Source organism: Tubulanus polymorphus, chromosome 6, assembly GCF_964204645.1.
Source record: "Tubulanus polymorphus chromosome 6, tnTubPoly1.2, whole genome shotgun sequence".
NCBI lineage: Eukaryota > Metazoa > Nemertea > Palaeonemertea > Tubulaniformes > Tubulanidae > Tubulanus > Tubulanus polymorphus.
In genome coordinates, this window is record NC_134030.1 from 9702584 (window position 1) to 9721002 (window position 18419).

Here is an 18419-nt window from a genome sequence, read left to right on the forward strand (position 1 = left end):
CTATATACGAACTTGAAAAGATTAAAAGTGGATTTTATCCATCAAAAATTAATATCAATAAACACGATGTCTCGAACTCTCGCTAGCGGTCATCGACAGCTACTAACTTGTTCTCCCTTGAACATATACCCCTCGTTTCTTTAGTTATTCCCTCACACCTGGCGATGATCCCTAGCGAGAGTTCGAGAATTGTCTTGAAAAGTCTTCAAGAAATTACAAAACCCTTCCAAGGATTCGGTCTAGAAAAAAACGAAAGCGTAAAAAAAAACAATTTCCAAATACGCTTGGAGTCAATATTTCAATACCTGATCGTATGCATCGGCAACTGCTGCGAAAATACGCGTGTTGCCTATTGAGGATTCTTCACCATTTTCGAGCATTTCCAACAATTCGCCATACCACGTCAAACCAACCGAATACATTTGCAAGTCAATAGCCTTCGTACCGATGGCAAAAACGTCATCGGCGTCCAATGGATCGGCTTCTGCCGGCGTCAAACTGTCGGTAACCAAGTGTCCAGCGATTAGTTGCTTGATAGGGATGTCGTACGCTCGTCGGAGACGAATCAACGTGGCTATGGTGAAGGATATGTCACCGTCTGTGACGTTGGCCACCGATAAGCGGTCCCGGGCTAATTCCGTGAAATCTGTAATAATTAAGACCCGGTTAAAATGGAATGAATCCCCATAAAAACAGCAGGCAAAAATTTGAAACATTGAACGCGCAGTCATCGATGGTATCGTTTTTATAAAACGGTTAGTGTAGGTCATACGTGGGGAGAATGTGCTCATCGTTTACAAGAATAAAGCGTTTAAGAGTTCGAACAAATTTTGCGATCAAAGGAATTACCTAACATAGCCTGGCTTGAATCTATTCTCGGATATCTTGTCAATGATTCTACGTAATGAGGCCAGTATTTCCCTAGTCGTACTGCACTGTGGTAAAGTTGTATCGGATTATCGGTAAGATGATCCCCGGTCGCTATCCGTGATGTTTCGATCGATTCATGAAATCTGAAAGAGGACCAGAGGATTTTTGCTGCTGCTTCGTACTATCACGCGCCTCGTGGTTTAAGATTTAGTTTAAAATGTGACGTATATACATTGAAGAATCATTTAAAAATGTTGTTTTTGTCCAACAAGATACGCGTATTACGCAGAGACCACTTAGAGCAACTTAACCCTAACGAATAGATCTGTACAGGGACTGCATAAAAAGATCTACGGTGATTTTGTGCAAATCTTAAACAGAGTAATGTTCAGGGCCGGGTGATCTTTTGAGCTCAGCAGAAATGAGAAACAAGGTATCAATTCTTTAGGCTAAATTTTACGAATGGATGACGCCTTCGTATCGATAACTGATAGGGTGACAAAAATGTTTCCTGATAAATAAATAGTTCTGTAAGTAGAAATAATCCATCACAAAAACAAAACTCCATCGAAATATTTTCCTATAACTAAGGATACCTTGTTGACTAAGGCTAGGAAAATTCTCTTAATCGGCCTGGTCACACTTAAGAAAACTGCAATAAAATCTGTAATCAGTTCATCTCTATAACTGGTCTGTTATTGTTACTCGACTACGATTTTAAAAAAGAGCAAGGTAGAGGGCTGGGCCATCTATCGAGCTCAGCGGAAATGAGAAACAAAATATATCAATTCTTGAGATTAGATTATCTTTTCTGTGATAACGAATGGATGACGCCTTCGTATAGTGGCTACTAGGTAATGCACTAAGGGTATTGTCGATCTCGCTTCCCCAAAAAATATGGTTCGGGAGAAAATGACCCACGAGTTAACGAAGCATCAATTCTTTAACCTAAATCATCTTTTCTGTTATATGGATGACGCCTTCGTATCGTGACTCTACGGATGTAGTCAATCTCTCCCCGAAAAATATGGTTCGGGAGAAAATGACACGATATATTTACATATGGAAGTACGTATCCCGTGAGTTATTGATATCCGATCATATTTGATTATTCGAATTAAATCTTCATGTCTAATATTTCTATCCCGTTTATGAATCTTGTTTCCTCACCTGTTAAAATCTCGTAGAGTCGGCGAAGTCATCGCGTCCAAATCCGCGTTGTCCAACATTTCCCTGGCCGCTAAAATCAATTCGTTTTCGATATCTACGAATATTCGAGCTCCGTTGGGCGTCGAAAAATTACTGATAAGTGCCCGGACATTGAACGCGCTGAAGTAAATCACTAAGTTGACCACTAGAATATTCGGGGCCGGAAGCATTTTCCACCGGCAATATCGTCTCAAAACGAATGATAATAATCCCGAATAGAAATACCGTTGTAATACTGATTCAAATATTTGTTCGATTGTTAATATCAGAATAAAGGTTTGACGTTTGCAATCGGTAATGTTGGCCGAGGTAAAGAGATAGCCGAGATAAAGTATTGCCGAGAAGCTCTTCGCGTGATTCAAGATTTACGACTCGCATCTGAACACGCATTTATTTGAACTGAACAAAGACTGTGCGACAGGTTTCCTTAAACGGATATGTAAACGGATATGCGGTTAGGGATATACGCCGAATAAGACAAAAGTCAGGCAACGTAGATTTTTTCAAATGATACTACGAAGTCTTTTTTAACCATCAGCTAATATTAAGAATCTCGAATGAGCCGGAACCGAATTTTTCCAATTATCTACTTCGATTTATACAAAAGATTCTGTAAACTCGACCGCCGATCACATTCTGTACTTCGATTTCCAATTTCAAAATAAAACTCCCCGTTACGCTCTCGGCAGGTGTGGTGGGTTTGTAAGGGACAACAAATCAAAAAAAAAAATTCAAACGAAATCTACTAATGAAATTAATAAAAGGGGCAGGGGCAATCCCTGTTTTAAGATCAAATATTTAGAATCTCAGCTATAGAGATTTATCAAATGATATGTGAATTACAGGTCAGATTGTGCAACAGAATATCGACCATTTTATTTCATTGTCCACAGAAATTTTTGATTACATTGGTCGAATAGTTTCCGCTCAGTTACAAAATTCTTTCGCCATCGAAAAATCGAGTACTCTAATTGATAGACAATTGTGCATTCAAGCACGAAGTTTAATAAATCCTTATAACTGAGACCTTCTTCTTTCGAATGCTATCTTACCGTTTTTGTTCATCTTAATTATCTCAAATTTGATTATGCGGGGAGTTTGTATGTTCGGACTACCTCGAATATCCTCGCTTGCCAGGGTTTGATTACCTATGCCGGAGCCCACGCCAACACAAACTCTGGCCGCGAACCCTTCATTATTACACCGCCCAAGATTTCTTGGACAGACGAGGAGTCGCTCAGTGGCCACCAATCTCTGTATTCAGCCAATAAGACGCGTTATTTTTCATCGGATGATCTGCTCTATCAATACCACGCATCTGATTAGCTAGATACATAGACTGGTACCCGCTGAGCGGCAACCTGTCCGCCCGATAAATCTTGGGAGCATTAACAGACATTAACAGATTGCGAGCATCGGCGGGCGGCAAATAACTTCTGGCAAGCAAGGATGACCTCGATGCGATCAACTTTTGTTTATTTGAAAAGAACCTTGTCTTACAATCGTTTTATTAATCGTAAAATCGGGGTCCGTTTCATCCTTTAAGGGGTAGTGGGACAAATTACCTTTCTTTATACACCAAAGAGCAAAACACCTGGGGCCAGTTGCTCACAATTAGTTAGAGTTGACCAGTGGCCGGTTGTATTTAACCAACCGTTGATAAACTGGCCCCAGAAAGTGAACGAAAGTATATAACACGTATTTAGCGTAAAGAGATCTCAGCAATGATTCTTTTTTATTATTGCAAGGAAATATTACATAATTCAACGGTTATCAAACTGTACAGTTTTATACATATAATATATGTGTACGGAGAAGAATATAGTCACGCCATGTTTTCGATTAGTAGAATGGCACATGAAATACAGACCAATACATACATAGATTTGTGTACATCATCAAAATAGAAATTTTCAGCTTGTGTTCTAGATACTCAGAGTGCTTGATATTGTTTTTGTTTTTGCTTGAAAAAATACATACTCTTTGGCAATTTAGCAAACGCGTGAAGAACAGCGACCAGTGAGCCACGCAGGAAAGTATTTGATAAATGTAAAATAGTTTCGCAATCGCAATAAATGACCCGTATTATTTATAGATAATAATGGTAACAATAATAATGTTTATCTTTGAATGTCGTTATTCCCTTAACAGACTCATAACGCTATACAATGAGAGGGAATGACACGGAAGATCGACCTATCGATACGTAACAACCAAAGAGACCAGTTGCTGAAAGGTTGGTTATCCAGCAGATAAATACTATAGTAGCAATGAAGTCACTGTCACCTCTCCGCTGCTTTACTCTAACCAACTTTTCAGCAACTGGTTCCAAATGTCTATACAAATGCATAAATAAATTAAGGACAACAAAAATATCCAAGTCGTTTAACTAAACGTGTGATTAGATGCCTTTTGATTTCGGTAATTGTTTCCAAAATACCCCGAATGACTAAGTTTCATGAAACGTTAAATGTCGAAATGCTTAGCAAATTTACACAGACAAATATCATTCACGAAGAATTTCAGAACCTTGAGCGTCAGATATTAGGCAGTTTCAGAGAAGTGAATGGACAAAATATCATGTATAATATCAAGGCAACTGAGATCTATTGGGGCCGGACAGGCAAGAAAATGGGAGTTTCTGTTCTCGAGACGTTCGTAATGGCGTATGCATTTTGAATATATCATAATAAAACATTACTATACGATCATGGCAATTTCTGAAGGCGTCCAAAACGAACATTTTGAAATTTCAGCATCGTTATTTTCATTTAGCTGGGAAATACATTTCCACGTGCAATATTAATTCAAAAATGTCAACATCGTAAGTAAACTTTTTCAATCGGGGGATTACAACGCACCTGAAGGTCACACACGAACCAAAAAGTGCGTGGCACACGCAATCAAAGTCACCCCGTGTGCCAATCAAAGTCACCCCGATTTTCTTTCATCGCGTGTTGCCGTTCGGCAAAATATCTATATCGTAGTTGATGCTTTTTGCCGCAGCGCTTAGTTCGCTCACAAGGATGCGGCAAACATCTTTGCCGATGCGTGAGCGTTTTTCCTCGAAAACTGATGATAGTGGCTATTAGAAAGCACCTTCGGAAAAGAAAATCGTTCATTTGATAAAAATGGGTATGATTTTGCGATTTGAGCACGCAACTTTTGCTCGTGTGCGGAGGGCGCGGCATCTATTGTTCTTTGTTACAGCAGCAACAAGCGTGTTATTCTTTTCGTTGTACCAAGCTATCGATTAAGCTCGGATGCAAGGTTGTAAAAAAAGCAGTCGAATTTTCCAGGATTAAGTGGGTCGGCTATCATTCATTGGGTTTGGATCTATTGGATATCGAACACCTTTTTTGAAAATACGTTCAGAAAAAGTTCGGTATACGATGATTAAAAAATGGCATCCAAATTGCCAGAAATAACATCGTCGCAATAATAGGATCTGCGAAATCACAAAGTATGGCGTCGTCGATAAATTCAAACTGGTGCGCGACCGTTAGATATCGCGCGACAAATCCGTAAAATGTCATTTCTGAAAAGAACTTTCCTGCGACAGGTCGATATGCTTTTATTCGAATAATTTCTCAAGTACGAGATTACGATTCATGCAATTCTATATTTTTGAAGTTGGGTTGTATAATCGAGAGATCTGATTATTCGTCCAGTCGTCATTCGTCCAATCGATTCTTTTTTCGACGAGACGGATAGTACTTTATAGGTTAACTAGTTTATAAAGTCTATAAAGTACTATTCGTCTCGTTGTTTTTATTCTACACCAGGTTAACACACGGCTCCTCCGCGAATCTTTTAGTAAGTCAATCCGCCAGGTGGTAGTGTTGGTCAAGACCGCGCGAGTCTTCCCCATCTTGATATGCTCCAGCGCCGAGACGCCGGCGCAGAAAGGAATATTCTCTATCGAAACGTTTTGCTAAACCCACCATTTGTGGCGCTTAGTTTTCTGAAGCCGTTGCTCATCGTTGACGCTCGCAACGAGAACGACACTTTTCCGCAACGGGACTCGTGTATCTGAATACTATCCTTAGCGCAATGGCGACAGAACAGCGTCACGAACTGTTTCCTGAACAACGTATTGAATATGAAATACAGAATGAAATTCACAGCCGAATTGACGAGAAGCAACAGGTCGGTAAACTCGCGTATTCCGCGTATCAGATAGTCCTCTTCGTAGTAGCCGAAGCCGAAGAATGTCGACATGATGGCGTCCGGAGTGACGCAGATAAGGAACACGACGATAACGCAGACGAGCATGATAGTGATACGGTGGCGCGAGAACACGGTCCGGTTTGCGCGCGTCCGGCGCACGGCGTAAATGATTAAGAAGTTTAGAATACAAAGTACGACGAGCGGTATGATAGAACGAAGTAGGTTCTGTATCCAAGTGTAAATAGTGCTGAATTGGTAATTTTGCCATAAAGTCGTCACGTTCAATTCGACCTCGTGGGCGGTGACGCTGTTATTGTTGTTCGGCATCGTGCAGTTCTTCACCGTGTGAACGGTCTCGTAACGTAAAGCAAACGGAATGCACAGCACCGACATACTGACGTACACTATCACCGTGTTAATCCGCGCGCGACTCAACGTGCACAGTCGTTTAGCGTGCGCCGGATGGCACACAAGGATGTAGCGTTCGATGGCGACCGACACGGTCAGCCAGGCCGTCACGCACGCGGTCGTATTGAACACGTAATGCGCGTACGGATACAAGTACGCGTACCCTATTTTCCCGTTGACCGAATTAATCCTTAACGTCAAAATCACGGCGAAATAGCACAAATCGGCGAGCAATTTGATCGTGTCCGAAACGGCTAACGCCAGCAGATAGACGTTCGTTGAGTTGAGCAACTTACCCCGACTTATCACTAGGATACTTATCACATTGCCGGTAATCCCGAAAAAGCAGATTATCGGATAGCAGACTAATCCGGTTATGAATTGCGCAGTGGCGTAGAACTCTTGGTGAGGGTGGCCTCCACCTTCGGTTAGAAGACGCATCGTTCCGGTCGTGGAGTTTCCTAAGTTACCATCGGGTACCAAGGCGTCTGCAAATGTAGAAGATGTCATCGTGATAAAGAATTACCGAAATTAATTTAAATACGTTTCTGGTGAAGTAAGACCCTTAAAACTAATATATGTCATGAGGCTAAGTATAAAACCTGACAGGAAATGTTTGGTATACGAAGTTTGGACATCGGGTACTAATGCGTACCTCAAATCTAGAGGTCAAATTATGGTCACGAACATAAGTTTGTTTACGTGAACCAGTTTGCTTATCATCCGAATACAATTGTTATTTATATCAAAGATTGCTAGCGCTTGCTGCGAATAGCAGCGCATTTAAACGACTGTAAGACAACACTTGAGTATGCTAATACAGTTTGAGCAACCGGATTTGACTAGTTCGCCATCTAGCGGAAATTTAGGTTAGTAGGTCATGTCACCTATCGGGTAGCTGCGCCCGAATCTATCGGATAACATCGACATCGCCCAATTTGGTAACGACGGTGAAAGATACGAGGACACTGTCGGCGTCGTCGCGTACCACATTTTCGGCGTAGACGTTTTTCGTTAACGCGGTTTTCATTAATCGTACGGGCACATAAACCGATATTCTAGGGCCACGGCATATAAAGAAAAAGATTCATTTATTCGCAAATGGGATTATTCGACTGAATACACATGTAAATATTCGCCGAGCAATTTGTTTTTCCCGATTTGAATACATAAACCCCCTTTTAACTTGATCTCATATATCATTATCGGCAGAGAGAGAGCAATACAACGTCGCCGCGTGCCTAGCTGTTAAATGCTTCTAATACATCTCATCGCTCATATTAATCCACCTTCCGAGCTTTTATTGAGATGGGGTATTTTATGCGGTGTCCGAGATGCTGGTCAGGAATGCAAACATCAGCAATATAGCGGCGTTAATAAAAGATCAAGTATACATATATTATATGAGACCATTGCCGTTAGGTATAAATCAGTGATCGCGTGAGTGCTTCGCATGTGTCCGAATATATCTATGGTCTTGATATCGATGTCGGCCATCTTGGCCTCTCTTTTCGCTGCATATTATACCTTGGGATATACTTACCGCCACTGATATTGATGAAGTTTCTTAGATAACTTTTTTCTAGTAACTCAGGGCCGTACTAAGCATTTGAATTTTAGGGGGGCAGAGAAACCCGAAAAGGGCAGTTCTAAAGGATATAACAACAATGGTTGCAAAAAGGGAAATTTTCCAGCATTTCTGGGGGAGCGACTATCCCTCTCGCCGCCTGCTAAATACGACCTTGTAACTTGACGCCGCGACTACTCGACGTTCAGTCGGAGCTAAATGAAAATATCATGCGAAAAACCGTTTAACCTTTACCACTCCTGTATTCGCAGTCCTAGTCGCCGATTTATCGGCCAATCTACGCATAAAATATACACTTTAAAAAGATCTTTGCCGCAAATAATGCTTTATTCAGCGCTAATGGCCGTTCGTTCGCGCAACAGCCTCGGCGAAAACAGCCCTGGTCTTGAACACGGTGCATAACATCGTCTCCATCACCTCCATCGCTCTTTAAATGCACTCGGTAATGCACACTGCCGGACAATGAAATTCACCATAGAATATAAAGATAGCCATACTACCCAGAGAATCCACTTTACTATTCATATTTACATCATATGCAACAAGTAGTAATGTGATTTTATGAGGATTACGCATATGAATCAGAACACATTTCAGAGCCGGTAGATTTTGCAGTTTCGTCATGTAATATTCACTTAATGAAAGATAATAATAATAATAATAATAATAATAATAATAATAATGATGATGATAATGATGATGATAATGATAATAATAATAATAATTAATAATTATAATAATTAATAATAATAATTAATAATAATAATAATAATAATAATAATAATAATAATAATAATAATAATAATAATAATAATAATAATAATAATAATAATAATAATAATAATAATAATAATAATAAATAATAATAATTAATAATAATAATAATAATAATAATAATGATGATAACGATAACGATAACGATAACGATAACGATAACGATAACGATAACGATAACGATAACGATAACGATAACGATAACGATAACGATAACGATAATGATACTGATAATGATAATAATGATGATAATAATTATAATCATAATTATAATTATAGTTATAATTATATATATAATAATTATTATAATAATTATAATCATGACAATCTTTATTTTCAGTGAAATTATAACATAATATAACACTTAGTTTTATGGGTACATAATCTAATAGATATGTAAATATGTTACAGAAGTTATTGTATCAACGAAGGCGCTCGAAAAGCAAAATGCTTGTAAAAAGGGTCACCTCAACGCACCCCTACAATCACACATTAAAGATAAATATGTCTAAATGATACTGGAATGACGAATAAGACTTTAAGAGGAACGATTCATTAGTTTATTCATCGAAATCAAAACTAGAAATCAAATCTTCGATTGCGGGGTCTTCGCTTCTACAGCAGGTCAAGACTGGCGTTCATAGTCTAATATAATCTCAACGAGCTAATGTAGTAGATAAGGTCGAGATGCCCCCGTAGGCAAACTAAAACTTTCCGCAGGATTGAGAGAGAAGTGCTCTTGTGGACTCGATTAATGACAACGAGTGGGCAAGCTTCGCCAAGGGTCGAAAGGATGGCTGCTTAGAGAAATGATACTCCAACAGTAAGAGCTCGACAATTTATCATACGCGTCGCTCGGCGAACTTCAGTTGAACCGCTCCATGGCAAAACGAATCCTTTAGCTCATGAATATGCAGATATGAAAATGAGCGTGATTTTATGAGAAAAGTTCGTTCGAATGAGGTATTCACAAAACTAGCTATCCCGACAGATGACCTGACGAGCAGTGAGTCATCCGTTGTCAAAATTAGTTCATTTCCAATGATTTTGAACCGGATTTTTTTTTTTACTCCTGAATCCATATATTATCACAGCACCCACCAAATATACAATACTTGCATTCTTCCACTCAGATATCGATATAGTTTTCTCTTAGATAATTGACTCATTTAATAGAAAAGTTCATTTAGGTTTGATTGAAATGTAGAAGAAATCGAACGCGGACGACCAATCTAATGGCATAACTGGCGGATCCTCGCCTGCCAAACGCGGAATCCTCGATTACCACAGTAGCACTGCGGAAACCCCATTGTTCTTCGATGAGCTGTGTCTCCGCCGCAAATATCATCGGTCATAACACCACCGACTGTAACTAGGATTTACGATAATTTTTCCTTCAAGACCAATAACGATTTAGACAATACGATCCTAGTTTTTTCATATATCGAAATCAGCATCCTTTTTATACCACAATGTCACCTTCAAAATTATGGAAGTTTTCGCCAATGATCTTGTTTCTACCTTTTCGGATAGACTTTGCTGAAAATCCGGACATCTTAATAGCTGCGATGTTATCACTGTTTCTGGTGGAATGGTCTGTCGAACTTTGATTTTATAGAATCGTATGCCTCGCCGATCAATTGCCTTAGATATCTAACTACAGCCTATTGGCTCGCGCTGTATCCCTCGGAACCAACATCATGTATAGATATTTAAAAAAAAAATTGTATCGATTATCATTTATATTGTATGTACGGTTTACAAAAGACAAATATCTATCTATCAATAATCAATACAAATCATCGCTCATCATTAGGATAATCAATTGTTTTTTTTCGCGGCTTCGAGGGTTTAAATTAATCGTAGAAACCTATATAGGCGTAGTCTGATCGAAATACGTGTTTGTCAATATTCAAGGACACTAGAAATGGTGCCGTACAAATGCTAACGTCTATCTATGATAATCCCCTTTTCGAAACCAGGAAATGATCAGTGGGTCGTTGAACTGATGATGTGATTTTCTTCCAACGAAATAAAAGAAAAAAATTCAATGCAATAAACGAGTCGATGATATGTGGAAAATGTTTGAATTTCTCGGAATATAAAAACTTCGCCCTCCATCTGTGTTTTACAAATGTAGGCAGTATTTGCCTGCATGTAACTTTACACACACGCATATGTATCATGTATTTCTCCCCGATACTTGTCGCACATGTGGTACCTAACTGGTAGTCAATCGGCCTACACCACAGGCACTCGAGGCTAACGGCTTGCCGGAATTTTTCTATAGTGTATAATTCCTGTTTTAAAAATTGCTGGGATAGCATCTGAGAGCACCTAAAATTCAAAATTTTTGCAAGGAAGGAGCGCCAACAACACCCTACCCCCACACCAGGGCGTCGGCATTTAGCTACTCTGGCGGATCAATATTACTTTGAACATTTCTCGAATTTGACCCCTTGATCCGCCACCGATTTACGAGATCAAGTCGCAAGATCTCTCATCTCTGAGATGCTTGACTACTGGCTGTTTACTCCTCCTCGGCGACAACAACAGTCGACTATAACTGCGGGCGCTAATGAATCGAGTCTCCTGTTAATCAGAGTTAATTGTGCTCTTCGCAAATGAACGACCCTTTGAACGTTCGTCTTGGCGTAAAGAGCGAATGCTTTATGGCAATAATGCTTATCCCAGATATGACATAAAAATGACGAAGCTGAGCTCACAAAGCATAATGCGATTGTTGAATCTATGAATATTGTCGTGTTTGATATCGGAATATATCGACGAAGCAACGCCCTGAGTGGAAATGTCAGGTCATAATTGAATTTCTTGTCTAGACTGTCATTTAAGACGACGGTTACACGCCTTCCCATATTGGCGGACAACGCAATGTTACGAAATGTCCACCGATGTCCGGATATACAAAGCCTGCAACTCGTGTTAATCATCTGGTAAATGTGGCCAGTCGAGGTAATTACTCATGCTTACCCTTCTACATCCGCCTAAACATACGATGCGTAATGTATTATGCATTATAGGTATTGAATTCAAGATACGGTCACAAAACTTAAAACCATGCAGTTGATTTTTTTTGCAGTTGATCTATTACTTATATTTTGTTTGATTTACGATTTAAGAAATAACGAGTTTGACTCTTAATTCCAACTGCGGTGATCGCTATTAGTTTATATACAAAACTAAAATGAGAAAGGTTTTCCTATAAAAAAAAGAAAATAATCGTGGATTCGACATTGATTGCCAAAGTGTTAAGAAGCACGTGGTGGATTTCCCAAGATAGTGACGGAGATGAACGTGGAGGTTCATTCAGCGTACCACGTTTACGAAGTTTCACACCGGATATCGATTTCAAGGGGAGGTACCCCATTTTCGAGATATTTGTCATCATAGTATAGATTATTGCAGTTCCCTGCTAAAATGAGTCGACGAGGCTAAAAAATGATACCTTGCTTCTCCCAATTGGCCGGGCTATTTTATAAATGGTAATCAAATTTGTCATATAGCTGGCGGTTGTGGCTAGTTTGATCACGATTTCAAGAAGAAAGATTAATGTACAGGGTAGATAAGAGATCGGTCGGATCAACATTTAAGCTCAGCAGAAAGGAGAAAAAAGATGATAATAATAACATTTATTTACATACCGCATTCCGCTGCGTATTAGAGCGGTTTACATATACACATCATCGACATTTCAATGAAATGTTGAAAAAAAGGTAACCTTTCACACCGGACTTAAATTCTTCAAAATTTGTACGGGTATTTTTAGCCTATCATGATGTCCCGAAATTAGTTCATTTTCAAGTAACTTTGATCTCAATTATCGGTCTTCTAATCCAAAAATTGGGCAAATCACGCATCGAAATGAACTTTGATTAGTCTTGAAAGTTCATACGTGCCACGATTTAGCATAGAATTTGAGAAATTATTGTTAGATTGTTATTGGGTTTGGGTTTCATTGTACACTAGCGAACCCGGGCAGATTATGGCTTCTGCTTGCCACTGCAGCATTGCCGGATGGGAAACGCGCGTGTACATTCCACTCGGCTACGTTCGGATAGGCAATTATTACGAAGACCGATACGTCATCAAGATTTATCGTGTCGAAGCCAAAAGTCGAATTCGGTGTGCCAGCGATAATCCACACGGCCGAGCTTAATTCGGGGGCGCGCGGGGCGTCGCTGCACTATTTAATTGCGAATCAACTTCGATAAACTCAATTTCAATTTCACCACCGCGGCTATGCGCGCGATATCACGGGCAGTCTGCGCGATAGCAACCGATTCGTGTGTGAAGAAGTGAATGTACAATATGTAATCAGAATTGGACGCGGAACTAATTCTCGGATTTAACGCTATGCGCATATTCGCCCAAGTTAACAGGGAATGATACTGACGCTAGACTGATATTTCCCTTAATATTAGATGTGATATTATTACATTTATTGATACGATATATCTAGTTTTTTTTTTGCTGAGAAATTCGAGATTTTCGAAAATGGCTACGATAACGGCGTCGTCGGCATGGTCTTGTCGGAATTTCGAAATTTTTTAGCAAGAAAACTAGATATTGAATTGACATCGTTTGTCAAACTTTTTTGCCAGACTTTTTCGCCAGGGATAGAAAAAGTCAACTACTCGAAATGGGAGTTGAAAATATCATACCCATCATAAGATTTCATACCCTTTTACAGAAGGTCATGCTTTGTCTTTTTGCAACTTCATAATATATGATACATATATATTGTACTTTAAAACAAAGCCCGTTGGAAGGCCACTACACACTCGCGAAACTGGTCAACGTATGCGGGTCTGAGAGATTTATCGTCGTAAATGACAATGTAAATATCTCTCGTTTGCACCAGACGCATTACGACTTAGCCTCCAGTTATAGATTGAGCATTACGGTGGTCTATCATTGTAAAGGGTCACATATAAAAATGTAGATCCCCTAAGGTCACGACGGAATGGAATCGATTGTGATAACCGCCGAGCCTGGTCATCGGGGATGAAGAACGCGATCTAAAAGGCAAGTGTGTCACAGTTCGGACTAGTCTTCGTTCTTCTTGGTGTTTTTAGAGGCCGGTAGCGTTTCTTTGATTGAAGGATTGAATCAGGTTGGCCTCTTTAGGCTCTGCCGCGGCGAAAACGGCCCCGGTTCGCATCTTAATAATAATGGTAACCTTGATAATTGTGTGACGTACAGGATGCCGTATCATTCGCAGGCGTAGTGCGAGTTCGTAAATTTCTGATTTATCATTTTTTCACGCCGTAAAAACCGTTACAACAACGTTTTTATACAATGACTATGCGTTGCATAAGGGGATCTGTGCGAGCCGGCGTACGCCACGTCAATGTTGACACTTCAAAAGTAACCAATGACAATTGTGAATTTTAATCGTAGCGTTCATTTTGTTATCAGAATCTATTTCATGACTTATATTTTTATGCAATAGATTTGCATATGTCTTTATAATGATGAATTTTGGGCGGACGTACACTACATCATCAATGTTGGGGTTAGACTGGTTACCGGTCAATTCAATTCAATCGTCGATATATTCAAATTCAATTAATTAACTAATTGATACTAAACACTTTATCATATCATTCATTGTCGATAATTAATTGATAAATTAATATCAAACACTATATTATATTATTCATTGTCGATGATATAAGGCAATAAGTGTGTATCATTATTCTCCTAGACGTCAATTAATGTTCAAGTTAGTTTCCTTGTTTAGGTTGGGCATAATAAACCGCGATACTATTTGCGAAAATGCATTTCCAGGTACCTGCGCATTGGCTGTGTTTGACTGTTGAACAACTGACAATCAAGTGAAGCAAGGACGACGAAACGCTTTCGCTAATAAAACAAAATGACGAGCTGTCAGTAATTAAGTCAAGTGCACCGAGAGGCCGTAAAAAGATACCGTTAATGACGACGAAGATCGTTGTTCGTTGATGCTTTCAGAGACTCGATAAATCGACCCCGGCTGCACTGGCGAATATAAGAGATTTTTACGACGTACCGAACTTGTAAGGACTAATTTCTGATGTTGCTGTTGTTAAAAGCAATCTACTACACGCCACCTTCACCGTCCAGTGCCCTCAATTGAAGACACATATAAGTAGGTTCGACTTCTTGCTCTTGCCTTTTTTAATCTTCTTATTCTTAAAGCTCGCTCGTGTATATGCACGCGTGTAAGCGCTTTTTCGACACCACAAGCGCTTTTTCGACACCACCAGAGGACGACTCCCCTTCTTTGAGTTCCGCATGTTCCCAAGTTCCGCATTTTTGTTCTAAATTTTGTTTTTTTCACATCCAAGAAATGTCAAGAATAGTTTGCCTTGAAGATCCAGACACCTCCCCGCCCAGCTTCAAATTAAGACTTTTAAGAACATTCAACCAATTTCAAGGATTCAGAAATGCTCGTTTGCCTTCGGCGCTCGGCGGATACGGTTCACGGCATTTCAGACCCCCTTAAAAGAATCCTAGTGTCGACGCCCGTGGAAATACAAATCGGAAAAGGGAACATGGAATTCGATTGTTTTGAGCACCCACTCACTTTTATTAAGCAAAGCGATGATAGCAGAATACGCGAGTTATCACTTTGCCGCTAGTGTGCGGGGGCTTTGCATCTATCTCGCAAAATAATAGTGCAATTCGCAAAAAGCGGATAAGTACTCGCGCGCAGGAATTGAAGGCACACTTGAAACGAAATGCGGGAGGGACAGCGAAGTACATAGTTTCACGGCGAAACTGCCAATTCGTTCGCAATAACACATTTCAACGGCAGATTTTTATGTTCGAGTACTAACGAAACGAGGCGTTTATTGTGTTTCCCATAAATATTTCATTTGGTTGATATTACGTTTTTTCTTTCTTCTAAAAGGTCGTTAAGGTCTGCGGACAGATCCCTCGTTAATCTAAGTCGTGCGTTAATCGGCGTGTTGATTGCCAGTTACTACATGACGCGTCTATTAGGAATTTGTTCTTAAATTCGAAGTTGTATCGATCACTTTTATATTCGAGAGCGTCGAAATAAATCGGAGGAACGACCAAGGCAGTAAGTTTATATAATCGTGGACTCTAGTTATAAACCATGGTTTAATTGTTGCGATGAATTTCTATCACGAATTATCGATGTTTGATTAGGTTCCAATTGGATGAATGAATGAATGATTATAAACCTGAATTCCTCATTTATCCTGACTATATAGCAGGTATCGTTTGGGGGAAATGGCGTTGATTCCACAGAGGGTGGAAGTGATATAATTTAGGAGTGGCAGAGGAACGATTTTAAGTGACTCTTCTCCATCAGTTAAATGCGTTCACAAGATACTCGGTGTTAATTAATATTGCTTTCACTCGCTTAGTCAAACATACATGGAAAACGGTGACGCAACTATAGTCGTGTTAATTATCGGGTTAATGGGTAATTTTGAAAATAGATATGGTAGAGAAATACCATCCTCGCTTTGCCAGGGGTCCGGTATCGCTCCCGAACTCGCTTCAACCAGCTCCAGTCTAGCCTCACTACGCGTGATTTCGTTACTGGCGCATGACGTAATATATCGCTAAAACGTTCGTTGATCGGTCCATTAAACGGGAAATCAGACAGAAGCCCAAAGTCGTTTGTAACAAGCCCTGCGATTGGTACGACCGGATTCTGGTCGGCTAGTAACGACTCCAACGACTCGCGAGGTCAAGGGGTCCGGGGACGGCTTGACGGGTGAAGATTAAAACTATCATTCCCTCGTTGAGTTCGCCACAAAATTTAAATAAAATCGAAAATGCAGATTTCATGTTCAAATTTGTCAATTATCGGAACCATATCTACCAAAAGAAATCTTCAGAATCCGTGAATTGTGTATTCAAAATGATATCAAAGAAATACGAAAACTGTTTTTCGTTTTGTTGCGCGATGCTGGTGTGAACCACACCTGTTTATTTGATTAAACGTCTACTGCTGGCATATTAGGCCTAAAAGTTCAAGTGTCAACCGGTGCGATGTTGGGGTGAACCTCAGCCTTTTGAGTGCACTGTCGTAGGAAACTTCGTCCGTAGTAAGTCAACTTGGTCTGATCCCTTACGCTAAAAAGTCAAGCATAGAGGAAAATATCAATAAAAAATCGAGACAACAAAATGTGATAATCGAGTCTCACTCAGTCGCGACACGACTGGATGGTTGCAAAGCAAACGCCCGCACCGAGACAACTTGCCGAAAATAATCCCTCGGTGTCCAGTGGCATCCTTTGCGTATAAAGTAGGCGAATTCGACGTCCAATTCAAAACATTAGGCTTAAAGATGGTACCATATTAGTCCTTATCGGCTGGGTCACTTTTGTAAACCGCAATGAAATTTGTAATCAGTTAATTTCTAAAGCTGCCGGGTATCATAATGTTAGCCGTGTCGTGATGTATCAATTTTCAGCCTTATTGCTGTGTGTATCGAATATCGGATCGTATATACGTCGACATGTTGACTTTCAATCATTACCGAGTTCTATCGTGATTGAGGTTGGTGTACGCGCGATCTAGCGTTCCGCATTCGACCGCATTTAGTGGCTCGTCGACATCTCAAAATCACTTAGAGAATCTTGTCTTGCAAGTAATGCGTGTCAACAGCAAAGCCTGCCAACGACTTACGAGTGCATGACGTGTGAGCCACGGAATGCATCGACGAAGTCTATGCATGCGCAACATGTTTAGACGCCTCGATCGAATGTGACGTTTTTCGCCCGGCCTTTGTTACTGACACTCCTTTCTTAAAGAATCTTCTGCAACGGTCGATTTGCTTACGAATAATTCGTCGAACGCAAGATCAAAAATCGTAAACTTCTATCATTTTCATCAAGTTGGTTTTCAATCGAGGGATCTATGATCCGAAAACTCTGGACGTCGGTTCAGTAATGGATTCTTTTGTTCGGTCAATTTACCCGCCAGGTGGTGTCGTTGGTCAAGTCCAGGGGTCTTTACATTCTAAATATGCTCCAACGCTGTGGCGCTGTCGCTAAGAAATAACTCCGAAGTACGCAAGCGTATTTGGCGTCAAATTGTTCAACATTATGATGACTTGATCGTTAAAGTATGGCAGGGCCTTGACGAAGACGATGACGAAGAACGCCTGATGATCAATATTGTATCTCGTATTATAGCCTGTATTTTCATAGTTCGATTGACGAATATCCAGTTTGTGCAAAAAGTACGATAAAAGTATGATTTTAGATCATATCATTACGCAATGAAAAGCATCTAACAGAAATCCGATTATCAAATATAATGTAGAGCACAGTAGAATGGACCAACTGTTACCTTTTGGTTTCATATTCGCATAATTCAATCTAACGACGAAACACATGTACTCAACCCGGCA

The 18419-nt window shown here is 39.9% G+C and overlaps 2 protein-coding genes across 2 annotated transcripts in view; both read right to left on the bottom strand.

Annotated features, from left to right (window-relative positions):
- Positions 1-290: 290 nt before the first annotated feature.
- On the bottom strand, positions 291-2249 carry LOC141907726 (uncharacterized). The gene is made up of 3 exons (XM_074797464.1): positions 2041-2249; positions 850-1013; positions 291-646 (listed from the first exon to the last, which is right to left on the bottom strand). The coding sequence occupies exons 1-3, from the start codon at positions 2247-2249 to the stop codon at positions 291-293; spliced, it is 729 nt and encodes a 242-aa protein (XP_074653565.1).
- A 3501-nt stretch (positions 2250-5750) lies between these two features.
- Positions 5751-18419, bottom strand: part of LOC141907529 (FMRFamide receptor-like) — a 68551-nt gene continuing 55882 nt past the window's right edge. The window contains exon 2 of the mRNA XM_074797201.1: positions 5751-7145. Coding sequence (XP_074653302.1) covers positions 5998-7098 — 1101 coding nt within the window. The 5' untranslated portion in view covers positions 7099-7145 and the 3' untranslated portion in view covers positions 5751-5997. The remainder of the gene's footprint in view (positions 7146-18419) is intronic.